The 22,947-nt window shown below is 41.6% G+C and overlaps 1 protein-coding gene across 3 annotated transcripts in view; it reads right to left on the reverse strand.

The window, feature by feature from the left end:
* Positions 1-22,947, reverse strand: part of stat6 (signal transducer and activator of transcription 6, interleukin-4 induced) — a 35,409-nt gene that overhangs the window by 6,462 nt on the left and 6,000 nt on the right. The window contains exons 3-20 of one of the 3 annotated variants that reach the window (XM_042099578.1): positions 15,373-15,513; positions 14,771-14,915; positions 14,516-14,593; positions 14,160-14,391; positions 12,985-13,076; positions 10,515-10,663; positions 9,996-10,130; positions 9,457-9,633; positions 8,726-8,813; positions 6,856-6,978; positions 6,052-6,144; positions 3,720-3,923; positions 3,529-3,623; positions 3,279-3,412; positions 1,235-1,384; positions 991-1,069; positions 829-900; positions 288-380 (exon numbers count right to left, since the gene is read on the reverse strand). In XM_042099578.1, coding sequence (XP_041955512.1) covers positions 288-380; positions 829-900; positions 991-1,069; positions 1,235-1,384; positions 3,279-3,412; positions 3,529-3,623; positions 3,720-3,923; positions 6,052-6,144; positions 6,856-6,978; positions 8,726-8,813; positions 9,457-9,633; positions 9,996-10,130; positions 10,515-10,663; positions 12,985-13,076; positions 14,160-14,391; positions 14,516-14,593; positions 14,771-14,915; positions 15,373-15,503 — 2,270 coding nt within the window. In that variant the 5' untranslated portion in view covers positions 15,504-15,513. Of the gene's footprint in view, positions 1-287; positions 381-828; positions 901-990; positions 1,070-1,234; positions 1,385-3,278; positions 3,413-3,528; positions 3,624-3,719; positions 3,924-6,051; positions 6,145-6,855; positions 6,979-8,725; positions 8,814-9,456; positions 9,634-9,995; positions 10,131-10,514; positions 10,664-12,984; positions 13,077-14,159; positions 14,392-14,515; positions 14,594-14,770; positions 14,916-15,372; positions 15,524-22,947 lie in introns of all 3 variants that reach the window. The other 2 variants (XM_042099579.1, XM_042099577.1) reach the window with 2 other exon arrangements.

Below are 22,947 nucleotides of genomic sequence, written 5' to 3' on the forward strand. Positions count from 1 at the left end.
CAATGAGTATCGAAGTACATATCCTACAGAGTTCAGTAACTAGGGCTGTGTATTGGCAAGAATCTGGCGATACAATACATATTACAATACAGGGGTTACAATTCAATACATTGCGATACTGTATGTAAGGCGAATATGGTTTTTCATAAAAACAATTTTCATAAAAAATGTACACAGTGTCACATTTATATAAAACAAAATATTGCAGTAAGAATGACTCAGTTAGCATTACTTTGCTGTGATTACTAGAGTCACATCCATTACTCACAACATGGCTGTAGACTCACATTGCAATGGAGAAGTCTTCAAAATGGTGGGGGTATACTGGCGCTACATGGGCAGCGGAATGAGAAGGACTGAAGTCCGGTGAGAACTGAGACCTGAAACAGTTCATGTAAACAAAATGAGTCAGTGATTTAGTACATGAGCATTCCATGCAGTACACACAGAGTAAAACAGTAGCTGCTTCTTAATATAGGAAAGCTGCACCACAGGGAGCCCGGCTGAAGCAGCAAGCTTTCCAGCCCAGTCCTGGGTTAAAGAAAGCAAAGGATGGAGAGAGAGGGAGTGCGAGAGATAGAGACAGAGAAAGAGATAGAGAGAGAGAGAGAGAAAAAGAGAGAGAAAGAGAGCCCAGCTAACACATAACATTACAGCAACATCACCAAAAGTTGCCATATGGTCACCGCAACGCTACGACAGCGACAGCGACGGCACCGCAACGTAACAGTGTTAGCTGGGAAAGAGAGAGAGAGAGAGAGAGAGAGAGAGGGGGGGAGAGAGAGAGAGACAGAGAGAGAGAGAGATAGACCCACAGCATGTACTCACATGGGCCCAGGGAACTGAGTAAAGGCAGCCATTGGTACATCATTCATACTCGAAGACGGGCTGGGATGGTCCCTTCAAACATACAAAAGCACATCAATCAGATTTTGAAGTCTTTAAAACAAATCATGGAGAACAATAACACTTCACTTAAACTTCACTTACATTGCACCAACGACTGTGGTGGTTATAGTTGTAGGGAGATAGCCCTCTGTGGATTGCGGGAGAGGCACTAACATATCTGCTGCAAAGATACATGAAGTTAAAAAAAAAAAAAAACTGCAAATGTAATACAGGTCAAGTGTTAATTGCCATGAGTGAGTTGGGATGTTGAAAAATATGTGTGCATATCCAGGTTTGTGACAATACTCCTGGAAGAAAAGACTGTGGGCTGTCAGTCTTTTTTTACCTGAATAGTACTGGCCAAACACGTCGTTCTTTGGCAGGTCTGGATATACATGCGTGATGAATTCCAGGTCTCGGATGCGGTCACCAAGGCAGCGGATCTCCAGGTCCCGTTTGGTGAAGGGCTGAATGTTCTGGATTCTTCGGCCACCGTCTGAAGGGCAGACGTAGAATGGAGGCTCAGAAAAACATTTCCACCATACAATCAGAGCATCATCATTTATACTGTGCTGTGAAAGAGCTGGCAAATCTGTCTGTAGCTTTTAAATGTCCAGATACATGTTTTTTGACCTTTGGATAAATCATCTGTCCAATAATAGTAGTAGATGTGATAGTTTGTCTACTGAGCATTATGAAAAGACATTTAGTTAAAAAACTCTATGCCAACATGTCCTTTCTTTCCCCCTTCTCCTTTAGCAAGTTACCCATCAACTTGTCTCATACTTCACCAAATTGCCGTTTTTTCCAATCAGATACGGAATTGATTTAAACCACACAGTCTCTAACGAAGATCTTTTGATCTCATTCTGGGTCATGGATGTGTTTACAGTCTAGTTTCATTCCCAGCTCAAATAGCATATTACAGCTTTATTCAGTCGCTAACAAGCGTTTGTCCAACCAGTTGTCACATTTTCAAAACTCTAAACACAATTAGAACATACCTATAGAACACAGAGTCTGGCCATACCATTCACGCATTTCATGTCGTTTTCACACAATATGCAGTCAGTGAACCCATTTCCACAATGCTTACATTTTCTTAACAGACAAGCTATACCTCCCAACAAAATTATGGATTGTTTTTGTAGTATTTGCAAATGTTAACAATATTCCAAACCTTAGATACAGTATAAGAACCTCTGCTTCTGCAATGACATCAGTTCAAAAACAATATATATCAGCTGATAATAAACAAACAATTGAATAATTGACACACAGCTGATTTATGTTGGGTATACTGAGCCAACCACAGCTGATTCCAGTCTGACTTAGACTCAGTGGCAGGGGTTATTTGTTTTCTATTACATTGACACTTACATTGTAAAAGGAGGACTTTGAGAAGTGATGTTTTTGGAAACAGAAACAGAAAAACGGGCAAGGAATAATAAGAGCAAGGGGCCCAGGGAGAAGAGCAGGCCCAGTGAGAGATGCAGTGAGAGGTGCAGTAAGAGGTGCATGACAGTGAGAGGTGCAGTAAGAGGTGCAGGAGCAGTGAGAGGTGCAGGAGCAGTGAGAGATGCAGGAGCAGTAAGAGGTGCAGGAGCAGTGAGAGGTGCAGTAAGAGGTGCAGGAGCAGTGAGAGGTGCAGTAAGAGGTGCAGTAACAGGTGCAGGAGCAGTGAGAGGTGCAGTAAGAGGTGCAGGAGCAGTGAGAGGTGCAGGAGCAGTGGGAGATGCAGTGAGAGGTGCAGGTGCAGGGAGAAGAGCAGGCCCAAGGAGAGGGCAAGGTAGAGGTGTAAGAATGTGTGGTGGTGGCATTCCAATGGCTGCAAGAACAGTAGTCAGTGATACCTTTGATAATATCAGATGTGATGTTGATGAAAACATGTGGCCTAACCCTGAATATCGCAGAGATTGGATATAGTAATTTTGTGCTTTTTTTAGTCCCCCCCGCCCCTTTTATCTGGGCTGCTGTTGGTTTTTTTGTTCAGAATGCTCTTGTGTGTTTCATGGATATTTTGTTCACTGTAAGCAATACTGTAAAACTTTTTCTGTTCTATCATACTATAAACAGTATTTCTACTCTACCTCCTGTAGTAAACAGAAAAGGGGAAAAAATGATTTGCTTTTTACTGGAATGCTTTTAAATGTGAACATCACATGTGGACATACAGTTCCCAAGTCCCAACCAAGAAATTTAGTGTAAAAAACGGTGGATTGCATGTTTTGCATGCAAATACCTGTAAAACTGAAACATAAAAGTCTATGCCGTTTTTGTAATGTCTTGTAATGTTTTGTAGGTGTGAGTCTGTGTTAAGAGTTAAGAAAAAGTATCTGAAGTATGGGTAAGCGCTTGTTAGCCATTGAAAGAAAACTGTAATGACTTACTCTCGGCTGGGGCTACATAGGCAATGGTAATCCCCCCAATTTCTGAGTCACTGAAGCGCAGGAGGAATGTGCCATTGGGCTTGTTCTGCAGGATCACGTGCAGGTGCTGCTTCCCAATGAAGCCAAAGATCAAACTAGAGACAAACAAACAATGGCACAAATCATCAAACAAACAGATAAATAAATAGCCATTTTCCCATGAGCTTGTTTTTGTTTGTGGTTAGCTACATTATTATGAAGTGGAGCATACCCATCACTCCAGTATCGGGTCAGATGCTTCTTTGTGAGTTCCATCACGCCATCGAACCACTGCCAGAAGGTGAATGGCCGACCAGGCAGAACTTCCTGAAACACAAATATTTCAGCTCTCACAAACAATGGTTACATTAGTCATATTAAAGTCAACATAACATCCTGTCTAATAATCAGCGTTGAAATTACTTTGTTGAATTGGGACCAGGTCACTAAGAGGTTGCTGAAGTCCTCAGAGATGTCTGGTTTGTTGAAAATCTTCTGGGCAAGGAAGTGCAGATTGTTGTCGTCTAGGCAACGCTGTGTCCCAACCTCAGACATAAACTTCATGCTCAGGGTCAGCCGCATCTGCGTCCAGGGTACCCGCTCTGGCACCACAAACGGGATCCTGTTCTGCTTGTGAAAGAGAGTGCCAATCAAGAAACTGTGCTGTCCTCTCTACCTTCTAGCAAGACTACACCCATCAATGCTCACTCGCAAAACTACCATCTTTCTATAAATTGCAGGAACGTCTATCTGTGTGTGTGTGTGTGTGTGTGTGTGTGTGTGTGTGTGTCTGTTATTCGCATATCTCTCAAACCGATTGATTTCAAACTTGACAGGTGTCTTGCTATGGGCACGAGTACACGTCAACAAACACGTGTATGTAGTGGCCATTCAAAATGACAAAAACTATGTGTAATAAACTGATGCTTTGAATAGCCCTGGGTACTTTGGACTTGAGACTTTGAATAAACAAACATTTCAGAAGACAGCTAGACAACAAGTGGCAGATAGAGCGATGTCACTTATGCTACCAAAGACTGTTTTTGAGTCACATTGTTGCAAATCTCATATGATGATGCATCTTTCCACAAAATATGTTTGTCTTCAATATCATTAAAAAAAAAATAAAAAAAATGTAAATCAGGTTTCTAGGCCAAGTACACTTGAGTACACAAGGAATTTGGTCTCTGCATTTATCCCATTCGTGAATTAGTGAACACACAATGAGGTGAAGCACACACTAACTAGGAGCAGTGAGCTGCCTTTGATACAGCGGCGCTCAGGGACCAGTGAGGGGTTAGGTGCCTTGCTCAAGGGCACTTCAGCCGTTCCCACTGGTCTGGGATCGAACCGGCAACCCTTTGGTTTGAAGCCCGAAGCCCTAACCAGTAAGCCACGACTGCCCCCAGTAGACCACAACTGCCCAATGAATAAGCTATTCAATAGGCTAAACATATAGCCTTACGTAAAAGCTTTAGGCTTATGTCATTTTGATCAGCTACAGACGAGTGGCAGACAGAGCGTGTAATTGGGCTACGGGTTTTCTACAGGAATGGCATGTTTGAACGGGCACTGCACTAGTTCCTACAATTCCTCTGACAATTCCAATTGGGGCGTGTTTGAACTGATACAACACTCGATTGCGAAATACATGGCAGGGTAGACTATTTAGAAAAACGGATAGTTCCCCTCCTTCACAACGATGCTAAAAACAGCTGGGGAAGGGTCTCAAACCCCTTGAGCAAACAAATGGCCAATCAGAGTTTTCAAACAAACAAGGGAACAACATGTCACAATGCAAGCACACAGTTTTCTCTTCATTACATGCAAAAATGAAACCAGAGTTTTCCCACATATTCATTCCACCCACTCCTGGTTTACTCTCAAGGGTATTGAAAAATATGTGAATTAAATATAGCAAATGCATTACTGAGACAGAAGCTCCAACAGTTGATATTTATAGTTTAGATGATAACGAGGAGTGTAAACACCAGGATATTGTCAAGTATGTTGAGGCAAGCCAGCTGTTGCCTGGTGTCCCTTTAATAAAAGGATTGTGCTGGAAAGACAGACGATTGAAGTTACTGTCCTAAGGTCCCATACTTACAGCACACTGCCCCCCCTCCCCCCCCCAATACACAGCACATTGTCTCATGAGGAAGCTTCCCCAACACACATATTGCACACTGCCCTCTCCCCACATACACAGCACACTAACCCATCTCCCCTGTCATCCCCCCAACACACACACCAAGACCCCTGGCAGTTGGGTTAGCCCCTTGAGCCGTGGATCTGCCCAAGGTTTCTTCCTTGGTAAGGGAGTTTTTCCTTGCCCCTGTTGCTCTTGGGTGCTCCTTGTTGGTGCCCCCCCCCCCCCCAATCCCAATCCTCCCCCACCTTTTTTATGCAGCCCTTGCCACTTAATCTACTAAACCCCTCTTCTACTGCACTCTTTACCCCCCCCCCCCCCATTAATGCACAAATAGGCTGACACCAGACATAATTTCACTGCATTTCTTACTTCCAGTAACTATATGCATGTGACAATAAACTTCCTTGTATCCTTGTCCCTCTTCGGTTGTGTAAAAGTCAATATGTCCAAACCAAGTATCATATATTTAACAAAGAACAATATACTACATACAATACAACAATATAATCTGTGAATATTGCATTGTATTTCATCTAAAATTGGTATTACAAGGAAGAAGGGATATCAAATGGATATAAAAGGTGATAGGTGAGACAAACGTACCGGCTCTGAGAAGGCACAGTCCCAGACGATGGTTGCCATAGCATTATTATCCTGACTGCCATGCACAATAACGACCACAGGCAGGGAGATTGTCTGTAAGGACCCAGGAGGAAATACATCTATTAGCTAAACTAATTAGCCAGAGCGCAAGAGTATTCCTCACTCAATGAGAATCCCAGGAGCCTTTAGAGGGACTCTTTATCTCTTCAACACTCTTTTGCAGAGCAGACTGATTATTTTAAATACTTCTAATATAATAATTGCAATAATATAACATATAAATTAATAATTACAATAATTATGATTGCATATAATTATACAATACAATATAATTACATATAATTATTTGCACAGTTGCACACTATCATTATTGTAATTGTCAATGTTATTACGATTATTATTATTATTAGTAGTAGGCAGGGCTTAAAGCAAGAACATTCTGTGCCTGAAGTAATTAGAAGCACTTATCTATTTGTTGCATAGGTTTTTTTTATTTCCAAACCAATTGGCCTGTATTCAGGCACAGTGCCTGAGAACTTTAAGCCTTGCATAGTCAAATCAACTGAAATGGCCTGTATTCAGGCACAGTGACCTTGGCTTTCAGATCAAATGGCCTGTATTCAGGCACAGTGCCTGAGAACTTTATCCTGTGCATAGTCCAATCAACTGAAATGGCCTGTATTCAGGTACAGTGACCTTGGCTTTCAGATCAAATGGCCAGAACTTTAAGCCGTGCGTAGTTGTGGTACACAGAGCTTGAGTGAGACGCACTGTGTAAACGGAGGCTATGGGTTGCTCACATACCTGGACGCCGTAAGTGGTGTCACATCCTGTGATGGCGATGTCAGCAGTAAACAGAATGGCAAACTTCTCCTCCGTCACTGACTCTGAGCCCTTTCTGTCTGCTCTCTTTATCTTCTTGATGGACTGATAGAGTGACAACAGAGAAGATCATTGACTTCAGCCCAAATCGTAGTATGAGTATAAAGTATAAGCCCAGTATAAACAACAACAACAATAAAAACACATTATCACAACAAAACGCTGAGCAACTGCAGGGCTCCTCACTAAACAAGTTAATAAGTGTGAATATTTGCTCCAGACAACATATTGTGTAGTAGGTCTGTAAGGAAGAAGCAGGTGAAACTATGGAATGGAATGGAAATCTATTTATTTGAAGCAGGGACAATGCACAAAATAACATTTATCCTGGGATCCAGCTAGGAAAATATGTCTTGGGCCAGGTTGTAGCAGTAATTGCTAATTTGCACCTGTAGTCCCTGGGCAAGTATAATACATAAAATAAAATAACAGTAAAAAAAAAAAATATATAAATTCAATAGGACTATAGATGATGTGATGGCCATAGTATTTTACAAACAAGCATCTTAGAATAGAAACTAGGCACTATTGCAATTGTATACGCTGTGGCAAAGCAGTAAATGCTACGGAAATGTGACACTGAGGGCCAGATGTACGTACATTTGCGAACGTAGCGTTATCAGCATCATGGACACACCGCAGATTGCGAACGCTGTCAGACCCAAGTTTCCATCGTATTTATCAATCGTTCAATCCTTAGTGTAAACTGCGCCTTTCTCTGCCTTTCTCCGCCCATAAACACAATTTATGAACGTCCACAACTGAATGGCAGAGCCTACATACAAGCACCGTTGAATGAAGTTAACTGATGACAACATTAAAAAGAATCAAACGTTTAGCGATCATGAAATAATACCATACATGATAAGATGTAAACAAGCAGGGAGATAATAAAGATCAGTAGTTCTACTCAAACTACTTGTCACGTAGGCTATGGAAGATTGGTCAAATCTAGCAAGTAGGAAAGTTTAAGTAAATGACGTGAAAGTGAAAGTAAGACATTCGAAAGGCCAACGAAAGTTAAGGTTGCTTTTGGTAGTACAAATACTTTCACCACAAAAACTGGTGCTCGAAATAGCGATTCTGTTGTCTTTGAAAGGTTCTCTTATTGATGCATTGAACTGCAATTTGGATTAACACCTGCTTTTACAAGGCGGAAGTGTTTAGGCGCAGAATAGATGTGTGCTTTCAGGAGCAGTCTTTGTACATACCGCGGAATACATAATTAGGCGCTCTTTACTCTTCCCCTCCCATCTTTTTACGCTAAACTCCCACTTTCCCCTGGATCCTCCCATGAATGCATATGCATGACATGACAAACGCAATCTGCCACTTTCAGCTCCCGCGACAGGTAGTTTGCGCTTTTACATCATTGCGGCCTGTTTGTACATACCTCGCAATGATTTTACACGCACATTGCGAAACAAATACGCCTGAAGTGGGCGCAAAAGCGTTAGTACATCTGTCCCTGAGATCCTGGGATGCTGTTTAGCACACTTCTGTGGCTCTTATCATATGCCAATAGCAGTTGGACTTTCAACATTATCTGTCCACATAATCTGACTACATAAATTCCAAAAAATAAAATAAAATCCCTGCAGTGCATGTGATAAACCTGTCAAACCTGTTAAAGCAGGAAACGGCAGCTTTAAAAAAATCTTCCTTGTGCTCCATGGTAGGTGTTGTAATGGAGCACTTTCCAATGAAGACCATGACTAAGGAGCCCTCAGCAGAACTCTCACTTCCACCTGCCCCTCCTCCACACACACACACACACTGCTACCACACCCACCATATTTCGAAAGTTGGCACACATGCTTTTGCTGGATGGGATATGCTCTAATATCGCCGTGCTGTTGATGAGCTCCCCAACGTTCTCACTGCCAAACAGAAGGGAAACACCATAGTGTCAGCGTCACAGTGGAATTTGAAGCTGCTCACACAGAGTTTGGCACAGACAGCTCAGATAGCGCGGCACTTACCCATGCCAACCAAACGCTTTCTTAAGAACTGATTCATTGCTTTATCACCTTCCAATAATCACAATTACAGATACACAATGTCATGCAAAGTACCACGTGCTTTCAGATGATTCCTACATAACATATTATTATTACTGAGTGTTTCAAAAAGGAAGTTGTCAATGTGAAAGAGTAATGCACTTTTCAGTATGGAGGATGCAGGTCAAAATACATTTAGCTTTACATCACATAATTTTGTCAGCTGTCAAGTACAAGACTTCATTTGCAGCATATTACATCTTCATGACTTATGAAACGCAATTTGTTGTGGAACTGTTGAACTGAATTGATCCTTTTTACAGGATCAAATCTGCAGTTTACAAAAAAAGTGGTTATTTTGAGGTTTGCAGACTTCACACAGGAAACTTTGGATTGGTGTCATGAAAATACCACTTACAATTACAGCTACCTGAGACTTGAAAGAGAGATAGAGAGAGAGAGAGAGAGAGAGAGAGAGAGATAGAGAGAGAGAGAGAGAGAGATGAAATAGTGCAACGCTCACATGGCTATGCCCCCGGGCTGTCCCAAGTTCCGCGCCTGCATCTCTGTGACGATCTGAGCCCTGAGGAGGATGGGCTTGCCCGTGGCCACCTTCTCTCCAAGCAGATAGCGCACGGTGGTACAAAATTTGGACTGTGTTTTTATGACCTGCGGAGGCTGCTTTTCCACCAACATGGAGCTGAAGTAGGAAGAGAGTGGAGCACAGTGAGCCTTTCAGATCCAAACACAGCAACCTCTTTCTCCTTACTCAGTAACACTCAAAGATTATCACAAAGATTATATAATGAATAAGGAACATTCAATACAATCTATTCCACATTAGCCAATGGCCTTTATCAATTTAGAGTGTTTTAAAGAACATTCATTCTATGTTCACAAGTAGCCTAAAACCAGATCCACATGTCACAATGCTGCTTTGAACCTGAGTTGAAAAGACAGCGGTGTATTCCTACAGATGTCATGGTATCATGGTACGGTGTAAATGTCTGAAATCTGAACAGGGATGTCGATGTGTGTGAGTGTGTATGGGGGGGGTCTCACCTCTGGATGAGGGTCTTGAGCAGATTCCCAAGCCGATCCTGCATATCTGAGAACGGATCTGAACTGCCATGATCCTGTCCCACCAAAATGACTTCCTGTCTGAGCTGCACGTTCACACCTAGCACCTGTTCACACCTACAAAGGAGGCATGGCAGATAGGGTTCAGCAACCGCACAACTCAGAAATTAGAAGTCAGGGTAGATGTTGCTTGTGCAAAACATTTGCTAACATTCCAAACTGGTGTCATCTTCAAATGAATCAGAATATACATCTGAAAACAAAACACCTCTGATTGACTAAGAAAGCAATAAATGTCACACAGTTTCACTTAAATGTGTGTATCTGGGCTATATCAGAAGGTAGTGTATGTGTTATCTACCTGAACTCTGGCAAAAGCTGATTTAAAAACAGACTGGCCTCAATAACCTCAAGTACACCACCTTAGCCCAAACAAGGCTGCACTAATCACTGCAGGAGAAGAGCTGACTGAAAAGCCCATACAGGAGCGTTGGCTCTCACCAGGTCTGCAGAGGCCCCAGGTTCTCATCAAAAGGACCGCCAATGGTGGCCTGGTGCTGCTCCCACCTCCAGTCCTTGATTCTCTGGATGAGGCGCTTCTGGCACTCTTGGAGAATGCCGATGGTCTCATGCAGCAGCTGAACGCGTTTCTGTCAATATGAGATTACCATAAGATTTCTATAAGTAGTACAATTCACAATTCTGGCTCAAGATTCTATATAACATTAATTTAAGGTCTATGTTTGCTTCTGTTTTACAGAGTTAGAACTGACAATGAACACTGAAGTTCATTTGAGCACACACACAAACACAAACATGGGAGGTGGTTCCACAAAAACCATGCAGAAAATGAAACACCAATGGTTAAAAGTAATCAACAAATCTATAAAAACAGTACAGATCAGGGGTGGACAAACTTTTTGGCTCAAGGGCCACATTGGGTTTAGACATTTTGTATCATTTAAATGATAATAATGACAAAGCAATTTTGTTATAGAATATTAATTTCTTAAGAAATACTGCTAATTTGATGCTGTTTAACTAATTTCTAAATGGTGCACTTTCACTTTAAGAGCATTTAAGAACATGTTTAGTTCTCAATGATCTTTTGCCAGTTCCACTCACTTGTGCTGTGCCCTCTCACAGCAGGCTTGTGCAAAATTCCGAATTTTAGAATTGGAATCATGAATTGGAATTTGAATTGAATTGGCTCTGTCCCACAGGAAGTTGAATTTGAATTGTAATGACAGGAAGTGGAATTAAATTCATGAAAATTGAAAGGGTCCGTGTACTTTTGTGTTCATTCATTATTCTATTGCAGTAGTTAAATGGAAAGTGAAAAAACAAGTGGTATGTGACTTTTTGAAGTTCTATAGTAACTTGCTAAATGAAAATGATGTCGTATTTTGACATATTCCAGAGATTACAAACACAATGTTGACTTAATGTATGGATAATGTAAAATGCAATATGCAATAAAGAGAAATAAATGTCATTCTAACAGTGTTATTTGGACAGTAGGCTACCTAAAAGATCTGAACTAGATTTTCTGCAACAACGGTTCCTTTGGTCGCGGTCATATATTTTCACCGGGTTGGACCAGTCTACAGAAATTTAAACACGATGCGCTCGGGGTTGGCTCTGTTTGTTGACGAAACGTCAAGTTCCAACTGCGCATCATGCAACAGCCTAGCCTAATCCTCGCTTGAGTTGGTGAACATCGCAAAATCTACACTACACTCATCACAGCGCATCCACATCCTGCGCAGATGTCTGTGAGGCACTGTGAAATGTCTGCATGCATCGCATGCTTTGGCAACAGGTCACAGATTAGGCCTATGTCAGTAGGTTATAGCCTTTATGCCTGAAGAGATGCCATATCATTCAGATGGCCCCGATATTACCCCCACCCCATCCCCCCATCAAAGAATTAGCGAAAACCGGCCTGGTTTGTACTTCCAGGTCTATCTAGTTCAGACCTAACCTAGCCTACTGTCCAAATAACCTGGTTAGAATGACATTTATTTTTCTTTAGATAAGATACTTTATTCATCCCCAAGGGGAAATTTATTGCATTTTGCATTTCACATTATCCATTCATTAAGTCAACATTGTCTTTGTAATCCCTGGATTGCACTATATAACTTCAAAAAGTCACATACCACTTGTTTTTCATTTTTCATTTCCCTACCCAATTAGAGTAATGAATGAACGCAAAAGTACACAGATTTATAATTTATATAAATTATAAATTTACTTATAAACTTAATTTAGTTGTGTGTTTGATGCAATCATATCTGACATATACTGTGAAGCTTCATTGTTAAGCACTACCCTTAAATTATGAATTCAATGAAATTTATGAATTTCTTCAAATTCGAATTGTAATTCTACATCCTATTTTGGACCTCAATTCAAATTCAAGAATTTAATTGGAATTTAGGAGTCATTCTCAATTAAATTCTGAATTTTGCACAAGCCTGTCTCACAGTTAATAAATGGTCAGTAGTGGGAACTACTGTTGCCTTCATGATTTCCTTTTAAACACCAATGGTTTCTTATAAAAAGGAGATATAAAAAAAAGAAGCTTTCTTATAAAAAGGAGATATCAATTATTAACAATGACAAGCCAACTGAATCATGCCGCTCTCTCTCTCCCTCTTGTGCGCACTCAAACGCGTTCCCAATTAAATGGAGTAGCGTTCAAGTTAGATCCGCTGCAATGGAGATTACAAAGAGTATCATTTCTATGTAACATGCTGTTTTGACATTGACATTGTAAACATTCTCTAAAACAGAAGAGTGAAAAGCAGTTTGCAGTAAAGCTAACCACAACATCGTCTATCGCAGGAAGAAAATAGCGAGTAGCTGATCATTTAATGCTCGGTGGGCTGGATTAAAGTGCATGATGGGACAGATCTGGCCCATGGGCCGTAGTTTGGCCACCCCTGGTACAAATGGATGGGTCTACCTTGCCAAACTCCTGATATTTGTATTCCAGCTGTTGGATGCGTTTTTGCTTTTCTAACTGTGATGTATCAAGCTCACTGGAGTGCATGGGGCCTGAAAATAGAAAAACAGAATGGCATGTTAGGACAACTCCAATGACCCAACAACAGTGTGGAAAACTTCAGCTGAGACAATGTGCTGTCTCACAATTGCATGGAAATATGAAAAAATGACTTTTACTCATTACTCAACCACACAATCCTGACTTTTTTTTACTAAAAAAACGCTAAGGAGCAGATTCTGGTGTGCGGACTCAACGTTCTTCTACTTGCTTGTGCCTTCCTGTCCAGCACCCAGTACTCAACTACTTGGCTGTGCGTGCTGCACTCTTGAACTTTCATGACCTAACAGACAAATGCTGTGAATACATCCTAGCATAAACTTTCAGGTTTATGTTTATGCTTGGGTGCATTCCACATGCAAGTGGGATATTGTAGTAGGGTCCCTGAGGAATATGGAATTACTCAGCCTTTACAGGAAAGATTAGCATATTCAAGGAAATGCCTATATGAGGGCACATTCACACTGCATCTGTTTAACTGGACCGTACCCATGTGTGATTACTCCCCCCTAACCCTGACCCAGCTGGTCTCTGTTCACATTACATTTTCGTTTGCGGACCTGGGTCTGTTTGTCATACATACATCCATATCCAACATTAGCTTCTTTGCTTGGCAAAGTCACAAAAACGGCAGTTTATTTCTTGATTTTGGAACAGATAGCATTCAAACTGCACTGGACCGGAGTTCTAATAAACCGTACCCCAGACCTCGGTTTTTTAGCGGACCCTGGTTCACATTGCGTTTACGTTAGCAAAAATCACAGAACAATCGGTTCAAACGAACTCGGGTCTGGAGTAAACGGTCCAGTGTGAATGCACCCTAAGGTAAAGCAACAATAAGATACAAATCATTGTTATACCTATTTGTATCACCTATTTTATCCATGCAAAGACTGGTCAAGACAATAGATGTGACACATTTTGTGGACCGGATTCAACAGACCAAATTCCTATAGACAGCTTCCAATTGTGAAGGTCCTCAACATTAATATGCATTTTAAAGAGTAAAAAGGCCCATATTCTCTATCGAGGAGGAACAGGCAAAAGTTCATAACTATGTCCTAGAGAAGACACACTTGACATGGATTCCCCATCCTGTTTCTCCCAGTTCATCTCCTCCTGCAGCTGGTGCATGGTTTGGCGGTAGTTGCGTATCTCCAGCACTTTGAGGACCAGGTTGTCCATGTCTTGGTTGCTCTTGGTTATGGGATTGCCATTCACGGTTCTAGGGCTCGGCGAGAGCCCAGGCTGGTGGACGGCTTGCCCCGGCGGACATTGGCCAAGGTGGTAGTGAGCCCTCGCTGGCCCCTAGTGGGATGAGACCAAAACAAGCAGCTCACCTAATCTGAATACAGCACAGTGGCCATAGTGGCCATTATGACATCCCAACACTACGCTGGGAGTACTCAGGAGAGGCTGAACATGTGCTTACCGTCGGGCCAAGGAAGTTCCTCTCCTTCCGCAGCATATCCCTCACCGTCTGAACTAGCATCATTGGCTGGACAACGCTCTACAGACAGTGACCAAGCACAGGTGAACTCAGCATCACATCGACTCTTCTTCAGGTCGTTGTGGACAAGCAATAGTCTCTCATCCGTACGCATTAAGTACTACTGACATTAATCCTTTACACAACGCACAGTTCATACGTAAGTGGCGGACATAAATGACATAAACAGCCCAGTACCATTTTCCTGCTGAAATCCTGCAGTCTCATTCTCTCAAGCACATTTTGATGCTGGTGGGCCTGTTCCTTGAGTAGCAGCACAATCTGCTCCCGAAGCCTCTGTGCTTGGGGCTCTTGTTCCATATTTTCAATGTCAAACTCCTCCCTGAGGAGACACATACACACACATACACACACACACACACACACACACACACAGAGAAGCTGAATATAGGATCGCAGGCGTAACGTCGAATATCTCAGTTAGAGAATTGGGTGAATATTTCATATTCACCCAATGAATATGAAATATTCATCCAATGCATGGTAAAACCTCAAGCTGTTGATTTCTCCACAATATCTTTCAAGTTGTAATTATCATACAAATCAATTAAAGGAAACCTCTGGCAATTTTTCACATACATCTCCGGTTCTCAAGGTTATGTTAAAGATGCCTGCAGAGTGTAGCACTGTAGCTACCTGGCTAATCTAGCTGTTGGCTGCAGCAACTTAAGCTAGGTAGGAGCTATTTTTTTCGTTTCATTTCGTACCGACAGTACTCGGTGACCTTGACATCTCATGATCTATTTATAGTTAAATTCTCCTTTAACTATAAGCCATACCATGGTTGATCCTCAATCCAGTTGGCCAAGTAGTGTCTAACATCCATGGGGAATGAGGTGGGATAGAGTTCATTCAGAGCCTGGTTAGGCAGCCGCTGCACCACCAACTTCATCTGGTCCCACTGAGCCATGGTCACCACGCTGAAACCAGCAGTGAGCAAACAAACTAAATTAGGGCCTCTTTAAACAATGGAACAAGGGAATATATAAGCTGGTGAGACACAGTTTCATATGCACAAGATTCATAACTAGGAGAGTTATAATTACAGCAAAAGCCAGAAAAGTCATAATCAACCCCTGTTAAACTAGATGTACCGCATAGCGGTACAAAATATGACCGCCGCTCAGTCCTGTACATCTGTTCGCGAAAATAAATCACACTTCAATTTGTCTCCATATTTTACTCCATCCCCCACTCTTGAAACTTTTGTGTATGCTTGTTTGGCATGCCTGAGTGTGTGTGTGCGGCTGCACAGAAAGTAGCCTACTGGTGCTGAAAAGGTGAATAGATTGTAGAATAGCCAAAGAAGATGTAGAATTGTTATAAAACCTTTAAAATCTCTAAACAATCACAAGTAGGGCAGTTCATCACAGTTCATCCATTGCAACTGGATTGATGAAAGGTCACTTACACCTGTAGGCTACATTGTATTTGGGAAAAGCAAAAGGTATCAGCATAATGTTATTTATTTATTTATTTATTTATTTTTTATGTATTTTTAAACAAAAACATCTCTGTCAGTTCCATGCCGTTTTCAACAGCTATCAAAAACAAAGGTCATTTTTGGATGGATGGATTTTTTGTGAATGTTTCTTCTTCTACATAAGATTTTAGTCATCTTTAGTTCATGTAATACTTTATTGTCAATGCACAAATTAAGTAACAGTAGTCTGAAACGTTATTGTTAATGCACAAATTAAGTAACAGTAGCCTAGTCTGAAACGAAATGCTGTTTTACATCTAACCAGTGGTGCAAATAACTGACATGTCCAAATGGGCCTTGATGAAATGCGTCGCTAGACTGTTCATACACATTTTAACGGGCCAAAGTTGAAGAGCTTTTGTCCGTTATTGTTAGTGCAAATATAGGCTGATTCATGTTCCCTTGCATTGTTTAACTGAGGTCCATGGCTAGTCTGGCTTTCATCAGACCAAGCTCAATCTTTTAAGAAATCAAAAAATAAATAGCGGGCAGATCAGGCTGGGTTCACCCAGCCTAGTCCATAGGCACCCGATATTGTTTAATTTTCCGATTGAGATATACACGCTCTGGCTATTCTAAATGCAAAAATGCATCAGGGAGTTATGACAAAACGGTAACTAACAAACTAGATCCTAATAGAAAGCTGTTAGCTTCTCTAAGCTACAGGTAGGATTATAAGGTAGGCCTATTTACAACATAAATTGTCAATAGGCTATGCTGGCGACACAAATAAAATCTCCTTTGGAAACCAATGGCTTACGCCTTACAGTATCAAGCGGACTTAAACTGTCATATCGTGGCGAAAAGTTGTAATAACATTCACGCAGCTCCATGAGTCAAGGAAAGCGCGAATGAAGTAGCCACTTCTAAATGGGACCCACTACACAGTAGCTTAAGGTGTTTTGCTAAAGCAGCCATAATGAAATGAAGGTGTCATTGTTTGGATACTTCACACACACGTGCTTTTTAATTTCACAGACTACAACTACCAAGCTGTAATCAAAGCACATCGATTCCCCTCTCACACCCTGCACGCACTTAAAACAAAATAAACAGGCGTCTCAGTCTCACGCATGTATAGGCAAAACTGTATCAGACCGGTGTAACGTTGGTAAATCTTCCATTGCACAGAATGATTTTGTAGCACGTGCAATAAATGACAGTCGAAAGATACAAACAGTGCTGCTATACATTTGCTTGGTATAACCGCATTTATAGTTTTCTACAAATGCAATAAATCAAATGCCTCCATCACTCAACCAACGCTAACGGTAACATTACCTAGGTCCTTATTGATATTACAAGATTAACGTACCTGCAGTAAAAACCAAGCATGTCCGATAAACATCCTCAGATTTATTTCGGCTTCAAGAAGAAATGGGAATTACACTTCATGTGAACATCGTCCTATCCTTATTAGATGTTCGCTGCGGTAAATTACAGTCCTTGTATGAAGCGTCCATTGTTTTTTCCAACCCACTTTTAACTTCCAACAAAATTACGTCTCACTGCAACGATGCGCCATCTAGTGGACAAACGACTACTACTCGCCAATACTGAAAATGCAGCCATGATGATGATGATGAATATTTATTTTGGCTTACTTTTAATCCTTCTGATTTTCATTTTTTACCGGGGGGGCAAATCACAAATGAGTGATTATGAGCCAGGTTGATGTGGGCCCTTGAGACCAACATACCATAAAAGATTCACAGAGAACTGTGTCTGCCCTACCCTCCTTTCGGGGGGTCCAGTCCAGCGGGGGGGCTGCAGATGAAAACGAAAAATGACGGTTCCATGCTATCCATGTGGGGGTACATGCCCACCAAGTTTTGTGTACCCCGGTCTTTCAGTGTCCCGGGAATCCTTGTTGGTGTACGTCACTAAATGTACACATAAATTATTTTATTGTAAGGCCCCCCATGAACGAAAGTACACAAAACTTGGCATGCATTCAGAGGGTGTCATAATGATCCTACACTTTTAATTTCGTGCAGTTTTGACCTTGTCAGCCAGAGATATTGTGATGAAAACACCTAATTTTTTGCTTTTTAATTTTTAACTAGGTGGCGCTATACATGAAATAAGTGGTAATGGGATGGGTTGACATGCCCCCTTAAGACCAACATACATAAAAAAGGTGGACCTCCTAGGCCCTACGGTTATCGAGATATTCACAGAAAACTGTCTCCGGCCACCTACAGGCCAGTTGGTGTATAGTAACATAAATTAATTTATTGTGTGGCCCCCCATGAACGGAATTCCACAAAACTTGGCGTGCATACAGAGGGTGTCATAATGATCCTACACTTCCAATTTCGCGCAGTTTTGACTATGTTAGGTCACAGATACCTTCAATTACACCACCTCACTTTTACTTTTTTGTGTTTAACTAGGTGGCGCTATACATGAAATGAGTGGTTATGGAATGGGTTGACATGGCCCCTTGAGATCAACATACAAAAAAAAAATGGTCCTCCTAAACCCTACGGTTTTCGAGATATTCACAGAAAACTGTGTCTGCCCTACCCTCCTTTCGGGGGGTCCAATTCAGCGGGGGGGCTACAGATCAAAACGAAAAACGATGGTTCCATGCTATCCATGTGGGGTTACATGTCCACCAAGTTTCGTGTACCCCGGTCTTTCAGTGTCCCGGGAATCATTGACGGAAATTTGGGCATGCGAAAAAGAAAAAAAAAAAAAAATCTGACTAAACCTATATGACCGCCGCTTCGCTGCGCGGCGGTCATAATAAACAGGCGTCTCAGTCTCACGCATGTATAGGCAAAACTGTATCAGACCGGTGTAACGTTGGTAAATCTTCCATTGCACAGAATGATTTTGTAGCACGTGCAATTAATGACAGTCGAAAGATACAAACAGTGCTGCTATACATTTGCTTGGTATAACCGCATTTATAGTTTTCTACAAATGCAATAAATCAAATGCCTCCATCACTCAACCAACGCTAACGGTAACATTACCTAGGTCCTTATTGATATTACAAGATTAACGTACCTGCAGTAAAAACCAAGCATGTCCGATAAACATCCTGAGATTTATTTCGGCTTCAAGAAGAAATGGGAATTACACTTCATGTGAACATCGTCCTATCCTTATTAGATGTTCGCTGCGGTAAATTACAGTCCTTGTATGAAGCGTCCATTGTTTTTTCCAACCCACTTTTAACGTCCAACAAAATTACGTCTCACTGCAACGATGCGCCATCTAGTGGACAAACGACTACTTCTCGCCAATACTGAAAATGCAGCCATGATGATGATGATGAATATTTATTTTGGCTTTCTTTTAATCCTACTGAACCCCGGGGACGAAATGAAATTTTTCCGTAAAAGTCTAGTGGGGCTACATACCCACCAAATTTCATGTACCCCGGTGGTTCGGTGTCCCGGGTATCAATGACCAAAAATTCAGGGAGTAGATGACGGGAAAAATTCTTGAATTGTGTGCATGTGTGCGTGTACAAATTTATGTTTATGTGTGTGGGTGTGGGTGTGTGTGTGTGTGTGTATGTGCGTGCTTGTGTGTTTGCCTGCGTATGTGTGTTTGTGCATGTGCATGCATGCGTACATATGTCTACTGTGTGAGTATGTGTCATACGTATGATTACTGTAAATGTATGTGTGTGCGTGTGTATCTGTTTATGCACATGTGTGCACATGGAATGGGTTAACATGACCCCTGGAGGCAAACATACGGAAAAAATTGGTCATCCTAGGCCCTACAGTTCTCAAGATATTCACAGAGAACTGTGTCTGCCCTACCCTCCTTTCGGGGGGTCCAGTCCAGCGGGGGGGCTACAGATCAAAACGAAGAATGACGGTTCCATGCTATCCATGTGGGGGTACATGCCCACCAAGTTTTGTGTACCCCGGTCTTTCAGTGTCCCGGGAATCCTTGTTGGTGTACGTCACTAAATGTACACATAAATTATTTTATTGTAAGGCCCCCCATGAACGAAAGTACACAAAACTTGGCATGCATTCGGAGGGTGTCATAATGATCCTACACTTTTAATTTCGTGCAGTTTTGACCTTGTCAGCCAGAGATATTGTGATGAAAACACCTAATTTTTTGCTTTTTAATTTTTAACTAGGTGGCGCTATACATTAAATAAGTGGTAATGGGATGGGTTGACATGCCCCCTTAAGACCAACATACATAAAAAAGGTGGACCTCCTAGGCCCTACGGTTATCGAGATATTCACAGAAAACTGTCTCCGGCCACCTACAGGCCAGTTGGTGTATAGTAACATAAATTAATTTATTGTGTGGCCCCCCATGAACGGAATTCCACAAAACTTGGCGTGCATACAGAGGGTGTCATAATGATCCTACAATTCCAATTTCGTGCAGTTTTGACTATGTTAGGTCACAGATACCTTCAATTACAACACCTCATTTTTACTTTTTTGTGTTTAACTAGGTGGCGCTATACATGAAATGAGTGGTTATGGAATGGGTTGACATGGCCCCTTGAGATCAACATACAAAAAAAAAATGGTCCTCCTAAACCCTACAGTTTTCGAGATATTCATAGAAAACTGTGTTTGCCCTACCCTCCTTTCGGGGGGTCCAGTCCAGCGGGGGGGGGCTACAGATCAAAACGAAAAACGATGGTTCCATGCTATCCATGTGGGGTTACATGCCCACCAAGTTTCGTGTACCCCGGTCTTTCAGTGTCCCGGGAATCATTGACGGAAATTTGGGCATGCGAAAAAGAAAAAAAAAAAATAAATCTGACTAAACCTATAGCTTCGCTGCGCGGCGGTCATAATAATACTGCCTGATAAGTACTGCCTATATACCCATGCATGACAGTATCCGTGACTGTCATCCTACTTCTTTATGCTGTGTCAAGTCAAATGGTCTGACACACCCTCTTATTCTCTAGCACACCTTAAACGACACTCTGAGAATGTTCTGAGGAATTCTGAGGAGTTGATGTGTGAGGTGAGGTGTTTCCAATCTGGGGCCTGTACTACGAAGCGGGGTTACTGGCTTATCTGGGTAACTTCGAGAGTAACTTGATCACGTGTGGCGTAAATTCCCGATTAACCCGTACTACGAAATTTATGTTCTTGGTTAACCCGAGGTTTCCGTTAACACACCCTTTAGAAGTACCACCCCTCCACTAACAATTCGAGACTATGTCGGCGTACCTGGATGATCCATACGACATCGGAGCGCAAATCGTGAAGTGCTCTCTTCGAGGGGTTTTAGAGACCGCCATATATATATATCTTCATAGAGAATTGTCACCCATCATAGCAATGCCCTTACGTGGACATTCATGTTTTCCATTTAATCGGTGATGCTGAACATCTGAGCAAGAATACTGTATGTCCGAAAATAAATCGGACATAGGCCTAGCCTAGCCTACAGTATGCTGAACATCTGAGCAAGAATAGCCTAAAATAAATCGGACATAGCCTAGGCCTAATAAATTAAAATCACAATTTTAACAAACTTGTTGAATTGAATGTCATATTACTCTGCACATAAAGGCTACACATTTCCACAGCACCAGAATTCGACCGAATGCCTTCCTCAACCTCTTCCACAATCGGCCTTCCACTATTATTTGCGATGGCCAACTCCTCTGCTACTGTAAAACACTCCTTACAGTAGTGTTCAAATACACCTTTTTCTTGTTAGCTGTAAAACAGAGGCCAAGTGAAGGCTATAAGCATACTAGGCCTACATGTTTTCATAATTAAGAAATATTAATGCAAGCTATAACTATATAAACCTACTATTCTGAATAATGTGTTTGTGTTTCATTTCCACCTGCTGCCATGTGCGTTTGGCAATGGTGTTGCATCTGAAATGTTCACAGGATTAGGCATACACTAAATCAGTCAATGGGGGCTACTTAAACATTCAATTATCCTATTACTGTAATATATATGCCCACTTCTAAATTGTGCTGCATCTGTAGGCATTTCTATGAACTCAAAATAGGGAATTTAATTATTTCAACTCATTTCAGACATTCCGCAAGCTATTAAAACCCAGTACATTAATAGTGACCCGAATTCGGGACAAATACAGTGCCCCCCACCTCCCCCCAACAACCCCCATGCATTTTTTTGCACCTTATCATGAACTACCATAGTCATGCTATATACCATTTTAAAGCTGAGAATCTCAAGAATCGATATATGTAAAGCTTTCCATGAATTAACATATATTTCGTGTGTAAAATATAAGTTTATCCCGATATATAACATATCAGAATACCCCCCTCCACCACCCCCCAAAGTTGCTGCGTTCATACTTTGTCACTTGTCTGTATGGCCGTACCAATAAGTTAGCCCAGCATGCTTGGTCTTGAAATTTTCGTAAGAATCCATAGATGTAAAATATCTACATTGTTTTATTGCCAATATATTGAGTAGTTGTACACGCCAGTACAAACAAAACAGATGCATACGAAAAGAAGCTTAGTAAAAACTTATTTTTCGCGGAAATCCATATATTTCGGTTCTACTTCCATTATTGTCGCTGGATTCACGGTACTCTGCGTGTTCACGAGGCTCTTCTGATTCCATCGATACCAATTACATGTCTGTAGGACCAATGAGAGTCGAGATAGATGCCATCAAAGCCAATGAGTCACGTAAGCGATGAATCTGACAACCAGTCTTTGAATGGCCATAGCGCTGCGTCTGATTGAGCCAATGAGATGGGACCTAGATGTCTGTGTAGCCAATGAGGAGAGCTTTCTTTAGACATGTGACACATCGTCACATTCTACTTCCTTGTCGGCTAAATTCAATGCGTAAAACAGATGCGTAAACATAGTCACCGAAGCAGTGTTTTGGAAGTGTTTTACTGAACAAGCAAG

This window comes from Alosa sapidissima, chromosome 7 (assembly GCF_018492685.1).
Source record: "Alosa sapidissima isolate fAloSap1 chromosome 7, fAloSap1.pri, whole genome shotgun sequence".
Lineage (NCBI taxonomy): Eukaryota > Metazoa > Chordata > Actinopteri > Clupeiformes > Clupeidae > Alosa > Alosa sapidissima.